This window comes from Cyprinodon variegatus, unplaced genomic scaffold, assembly GCF_000732505.1.
Source record: "Cyprinodon variegatus isolate N-32 unplaced genomic scaffold, C_variegatus-1.0 Scaffold730, whole genome shotgun sequence".
Taxonomy (NCBI): domain Eukaryota; kingdom Metazoa; phylum Chordata; class Actinopteri; order Cyprinodontiformes; family Cyprinodontidae; genus Cyprinodon; species Cyprinodon variegatus.
Window position 1 is genome coordinate 40,162 of NW_015151183.1, and position 7,273 is coordinate 47,434.

Below are 7,273 nucleotides of genomic sequence, written 5' to 3' on the forward strand. Positions count from 1 at the left end.
CTATGTTTTTTCCATGGCGATCGTGCGTTGAGCTGTTACTGCCCACAATACAGCAACGGTTTACCATGGTTGAAATGAAGTTAAGGTGAAATAATCAAATTAAAAACACGGCTGAGAGGGAGTACAGTATGTGGTAGTCGTAGGCAGTAGTCTGAGCAGCGGTAAAGGAGGCCATCAACATGGCGGCCACGCAAAGTAATTACGTCATGACGCCCAAGCCCTATTGGCAAAATTTATTAACGATCACATGTAAAAAGAAAAGTGTAAAGAGCATACATTAAACACCAGTCAGGGGTCACAGCATTTACTGCTATCCCCCAGTTCCCAAGGGGGCTATCAGTTTCTCCTGAGTGAGTGCAGTGGGTTGAACAAACGTGGTCTTTAAACAACTGAACTCTGAGACTCAAATTAACTCTCAATGCAGGAAGAATGGGGGTGAAATAATTTACAAATAAACAGATATGCAAAGGGTTTTTAAACTTAACATAGGCCACATTCACTGGGCTTTAGACACTGTGAATCCAGAGAAAAGTATAAAAGACTTTCAGAAAGTCTAGTGATCTGTTCATCAGTATCACCTTTAAAGGAGTTCAGGCCGATAGGGTGGAAAATATAAAGCAATAAGTTATTGGACACTGCCGTAGAACCATCGGAACCAGTTAGGGGAAAATCTATCTCTGTTAAACGTCCTCTGACTTCTCATGCTGACGGTGATCAGCAGGCAAAACTCCAACAATCAAGAGTTTATATCCCACGCAGAAATAAGAAAAAAAACAAAAACACATCATTTCATTTTTTCATGTTGCACCTATGAGACACAAAGATGAACTCATGAAAGAATCATGGCAGATAAATAACTGTTTATAGTATATCAAATATGATTTTATATTGAGTGTTTTTGCTATACAGTATGTCCTTTGTCCCTCTGCCAGGTTTTGGACTCTCAGTCTTTCATAAGACTGAAATTTAACTCATAAGACTGAATTTGATTTAGCAGTAACTTTATGGACAAATGGCACAAAAATGCTTATTTTAATGAAAAATAGTGTGTGCTTAAAAGATGTATATGTATTTGGGTCACTTTCATAAAAAGAACACCTGTACCTATAGAGATCGCTGTCCACCACACCTCATCTGTGTGGACGCAAGGAAAACAAGGAAAAAATCAACTCAAGGTTTTGCAAAACCAAAAATAGGTTTATTGGTTGTCATTTGCAAACACATATTTCATTTGAATGCACAAAGAGAGAAATATCATTTATGCTTTGTTTTTGGGCATATTTTTATGCTAACTTTAAAACAGATTATTATGCTAATGAGATTTTAAAAGCAATGCTAAACATTGTCTTTTCCACCTCTATATATAATACAATATTTATGGTATTTTAATACAAACACTATGAAATAATTTTTTCTGCACATTCTGATAAAGTAGAACTAATCAAAATATTTCAGAAAAATTTAATGAGCAAATTTCACTGCAGTTGGAGAATCACCCCAGAGATTAAACTCCCTTCTAATAGCAAGTTTATAACTTAGTTCATGGGGAAATTAAGACCAGTGTTACGTAAAAAAAAAAATAAAAATTAAAAGTCTGATTAGAGAAAAATCACACTGAGATTAAACATTTATTGCCAAATAATTTCAACAATATAAGATGCAAAAAAAAAAGAACAGAATCTGTCTGAGCAGAAATTCAATATTAAAAGATCACTATTCTATGATACTGAAAAGAAAAAAGCCATTAAAAATCTAAATGAAAGGTTAATGATGTATCACTGGTTAAATAAATCATAGAAAGATAATTATTCAGCTGATTTTATCTAATTCTTCTAACTTTACAGGTTTTGTTTATTTATGTTGACCTGATGCCAGACAGGAAAAAAAATGATTAATCTCAACATTAAACTTTCCTTCCTGCGAAACACTAAATGCTGTTAAATGTGTTGTTAAACAAACATTAGGCGGGTCAAAAATAGCTTACTTGATATAACACTTTTTGTAGCTTTTGTGGATAATTAATCTGTACATGGTAAAAAATAGAATAAAATATTTTTACCACCAGAAAGCCTCTTAGTTGTTTCAGTTATTACAATAAGCTAGAATTACATTTGGATTTCTTTTACATACTTTTATTACATTTTTTTTTTTAAAACCTTTGAGCATCACCATCTGCTGTCTACAACTGATTATATGTATACAAAAAAAAAAAAATCACACATCAGAGAAAATAAATCAGGATATTCGATAAAAGGCAGAAAAGAAACCAGACTGGATTGAGAAGAGTGGACGTGTTGCTCACACCCGTTCACTCTTGGCATGGTTGGAGGGACGATCTACCTCCCGGGCCGTTCCGCCCCTCCTGGAGTAGAAGAAGCTCTTCTCCCTGGACTCATCGTCAATGAGGGCAACCAGGAAACACAGGATGATAATCCCGCTCAGCAGACAGAGGCCGGCTCCAGCCCAGCCAACGTACAGAGAGTAGCCGAAGGACATGAGGTGCTCGGTTTTGTTTGCTCCTATAGGGAACCAGATGGTTGCAACGGCGCCAAACACAGCTGTTTTTCCAGAAGGATGATGATTGTTTTGAAAGACAAAAAAAAAGAATAAAGAGAAGGTTATATGTTTTTGATCATGTCTGGTCAGAAGGATTATGGGCAGGAACTGTTTGTTCTAAAGAATCAGACGGATGGATCTAGTCAAGATGAGGAAGAGCATCCAGACCAGAACCCTCCCCGTTCTCTTAAAAACAGCCAAAAAACAGCAGATTAATGTACTGAAAAGGTCGATCCACTCTCAATTTCTTTTATGAGTTAATCAGTAGAACTGTTTTCACATTTTCAATGACAACAAAGGTTTGTTTTCTGAAACGGTTTACAAAAATCAAAAAATTTAAATCTATCTCCATAGACTAAAAATTAGTCAAACACAAAACTATGACACCAATAAAAGTTTCTTTACTTAAATTGGATCTTTTACCAAAACCAGAGGTATAGCTAGAGGTGCAAAATGAAAGACCATGAGGGGATTTTAGCTCAGTGCCGCAGGTTTAAGGTCAGGATGAAGAATTCGATAGATGTAAAAAACAAATTGTATCTGAATGTTGCTGCAGTCTGCAATCACATTTATGGCGTGCTATCTGCTTATATCACTTATTTGATTTCTGTGCACTTATGGCTTTATATAGCACCTTTTCAAGTCAGGAGACTTTACCAATGCACTGTGCTTTGGGGTGGGGTGGGGGGTGTTCTATGGCAGTAGTGGCTTTTTTAGACAGTAGGCTGACAGGAAAGGGGGTATGAGAGAGCAAGTTCAACCTAGTAGGTCTCTAAACTGCCCTCCCCCAGGGCGTCACTGAGGAATCTTGGTTCAGTATTCTTTGGTACTGGAACAGGGCAGGAGGTCTTCCTCATCACATATTGTATAAAGATTATTTGCAGTCCTGCTGCATTGATCACTGGCTACCTACCCGTCTAGACTTTTTTCTTTATTAATATAATTCTACTATCATCATTTCTGTATATATGTCCAAATATGTTTCCATGCACACAGAATCTCGCTCCATCGTCCAGCATTTAACTAATTCCCGCCTTTGTGTCAACAGTGACCCCAGAAATCTTTGCATGAGAGTTTGAACTTTCAGAAGTGATAAAAAGACATAAAAACTGGAACCACAGTTAAGCATTGGATTTTGAAAATCATTTGCATGAGGTAAATGTTGACATTTGAATATCCTCCACCTATGACTTCATGCAGTTTGGTCATACGAATATGATGTGTAAATTAATGAAGGCACACAGGGAAAAAGTTTGTTTGCACACGCTGTCTGCTGAACTGCAAATGAAAATAATTTAATTTTAACCTTTTTAGAAGATCTGCTCTGGGCTCATAAAAAACCGTGAAGACGTGAAGTCCTTCTGAAAATCAGCTCCTTAGTTTTTATTTTCTCAAAAATGTTTCTCTTTAGATGATCAGCACAAAGTAGTGCATAATTAGAAAAAATTTTATGTTTTTGACAGTTAGCTGAATAGTGTGGTGTGTGTTTGTAGTCTAACCACACACTACTAATTTAATTTAACTAGGTCTGGACTTTCACTAGGTCATTTCTAACTTATTAAAGCATTTCAATATAAACCATTCCACTGCAGCTCTGACTGATCGTTTAGGTCCTACAATGATCCTCTTACTACACACTAGTCATGTTCTGGTCTCAAGTTCTTTTTTTTTATTATTATTACTTTTTTATTTAGCATCAGAGATAAATTATATCATTTTAATTACAAGGAGGCATGATACTCATATTTATATTTTAACCCCTCATCCCAAAAACATGTTGGCCACATGTTTTTGGGATTATCTACTCCAGTAGGAGTAGATAATTGCAGGTAATACAAAAATAAACAAGAACAGTGAAGAAAAAAAAAAAGTAAAATAAAAAAAAAATAGAAACATTTTTACATACATGCATATATACATCCAAATATATACACATGTATGAGAGTACATAACAAAAAGAGCATATATCTCGGTTTGCCAGCACTGATGTTGTGCACTAGACAAGGCATGGGTTTAATCATAATCACAAATACAAACGCAGGATGACTGCCAGAGGATCATCAAGTGGGCACTGTTTTAAGTTTACCTAAATGCATCAATATTCGACCCCAGCGAGAGAAAAATCTATTCCTGGACCCCCTTAAAGTATATTTTATTTTCTCTAATTGTATTAAGTGTGTCAGGTCACTAAACTGAAGCTTATGAATTTAGAAACTATATGTTTTCATTGGACCCTATAAAATCCCATTAGGTTATTGCATTTATATAATTAGGATTACTGTAACAAGATGGAAAAGTTCAAGAAGTTGAGTTTCTCATAAAAGTCACAATAAAGTAAATAAGTTTGGGGAAATATTGAATTTTATTGATCTCACAATGGAGAAATTAACTCTGCATTTAACCAATCCCCTTTGGGGATCAATGGGCTGCCATCGTGTTGCTCCCGGGGAGCAATCAGGGGATAAGGGGGTACCTTTCGAACTCACAAACTCAGGATTCAAAGCCCTTTGCCCTGACCACTAGGCTCTAAATGAATATGGGGATCAGTATTGTATTAGAAAGGTCTGGATCTTGGTTCTGTGAGGGTGTCCTGATGCTTCCTCACCCATGATGATGAAGAGGATGCCGCCCACTCTGGTATTGCGCTTCTTGACAGTGGTAGTGGCATTGGTGGGAAGCCGAATGCACGGCGTGGACAGGAGGACCAGCAGAAGTGCAGGAAGTCCCAGAAGACATACGGAGATCATCAAAGCTCGAGACACCTGTACATACGCTGCCAGATACAAAGCATCTGTTCAGAATACGGCAACGCAGCAGACCTCGCATATGCTGCAGGGAATGTTAGGAATGCAGCTCGCTGGCAGACACAGTATGGCATGGCTTCCATCTAACGCATGCTTTCAATTTAGATGCAGTTATTCATATTTTTTATAGCAAGGCAACAATGCTTAGAGACAAACTTCTTCTAATTAGAAAATCATGCAAAATATCTGTCTAAACAGGCAAAATGTAATTATCCTGACTCAAGGAAATTTTCCACAAGGTGACCCATTCCTGGGTGAGTAACAGTAGTCTTCCTGTATCAGTTGAACTTAAACTTGGGCCATGGTTCTTTATAACTGGTTTCAGGTACTTATTCACTTCCATACAGAAAGCCCATTTTCTTATCTTCAGCTACCACAGTAAACATGTCAAATTAAATAATGCTACTTATACTTCAGCAATAGCATCAAGGTGTTACTTTATTGTATCTCTTATACCATGTCTTTTGGTTGTGCTGTTCTTTTTACATCTCTTTGCAGGTGATGAAGCAGACTGAAGATGTTTTATCGTTGTCTCCCTTTTATCTCCTCTTTCTTTCATCTTTTCTGCTTTTTTCAGTTTTTCCTTTCCTGTTCTACCTACATTGTAGTGTCCATATAATCTGTAAAAGTCCCTGCATAATTATGATAAAGATATTTATATGCATAAATCAAGTGGACCACTATGGCGATAGCTGTTGGGTCCTTTTTTGGCATCAACACAATTTTTCTTATTGCCACATTGCCAGACAGGACAAAAAAAGTAACTGGTTAGTAACCAGTAACAAGTAGTTACAGTTACATGAGTGACATTTTAACCGAATTATACTATCAGGAGTTGTTTTACTGCACTGTACTTTTTACTTTTATTCAAGAGTAGAAAATTTATAAAATTTCGCTTCCCTTACTTCAATATCATGTTTGCCTCCTCCATCAATTGTTATTAACTTCCCAGAATAACAAACTAGTTTTTTAAGTGCTCCAGACAAAGACACGCAGTTAATATTTACATCAAATAAGTGGTTGATTTTTTTCTACTCAAGTTTATTTGAACCTATCATTACCTTTGGAGGTCAAGCTAATAAACTGTAGGAGTAAATATTATACTTTTAGGTACTGCTTTCATAGAAAGAAAATTGTTAGTTTTCAACTATAAAATGTGTTTGTTTTAGTTATTTTATTATAACCTTAAAAGCAAAATTTTCCAAACTCCTGAAAATACTTCTACACGTATCAATCTGGTTTATGCCAAGTTCATTTTATTACAGCCTTTAAAATAGAATTTTAATGTAACTAGATTTTTCGTCTTTGTACTCAATACTTTAGTAGCCTTATAGAACTTTTTTACTCTTACCTAGGTTGTTTCCTAGAGGACTACTTTATACTCTTGGTAAAGTACAAATATGATAAAGTAGTTTTACTCCAACTTAAGTGCAATTGTAAGGCATTCTATCCCCTCTGAGCTTAACAGATACAATAGATCAGGTTATCCAAAGAAAAAGAACTTTTAAAGATTATAAAATATATCATTTTCCAACAGTTGAACAAAGAAAATTCAGCATCAATTACATATTCTAATAAAATAAACTCGAAAGTGTCCTTTAAATCGAAATTTTTTCACCTTTAATGTTTTTTTATTTGCAGTTTAGCTGTTTTTTTTTCTCCTTAACAGAATCAATATTGCTATGAAGAAAATGAAAAAGGACTCTCAAAATGGCAAATTTGTGAAATGTAGCTCTTCTACACCCTCCTGCAATTACACTTAGTCCTCCCTAGGGGTCATGCCCCACACTTGTGAATATTTTATCACAATAAGAAACCAAACAGGGATACGGAAGAGGATTAGGGCCACTGAAAAAAAAAAAAAGTTATGTTTTTATCAGTTTCTTTTGTTTTTGTGACTTTTATGCATAAAA

The 7,273-nt window shown here is 35.6% G+C and overlaps 1 protein-coding gene across 1 annotated transcript in view; it reads right to left on the minus strand.

The window, feature by feature from the left end:
• Positions 1–1,720: 1,720 nt before the first annotated feature.
• LOC107097874 (claudin-11-like) overlaps positions 1,721–7,273 on the minus strand; it is an 8,142-nt gene continuing 2,589 nt past the window's right edge. The window contains exons 2-3 of the mRNA XM_015395206.1: positions 5,162–5,329; positions 1,721–2,558 (exon numbers count right to left, since the gene is read on the minus strand). Of these exons, the coding sequence (XP_015250692.1) occupies positions 2,299–2,558; positions 5,162–5,329 (428 nt within the window). The 3' untranslated portion in view covers positions 1,721–2,298. The remainder of the gene's footprint in view (positions 2,559–5,161; positions 5,330–7,273) is intronic.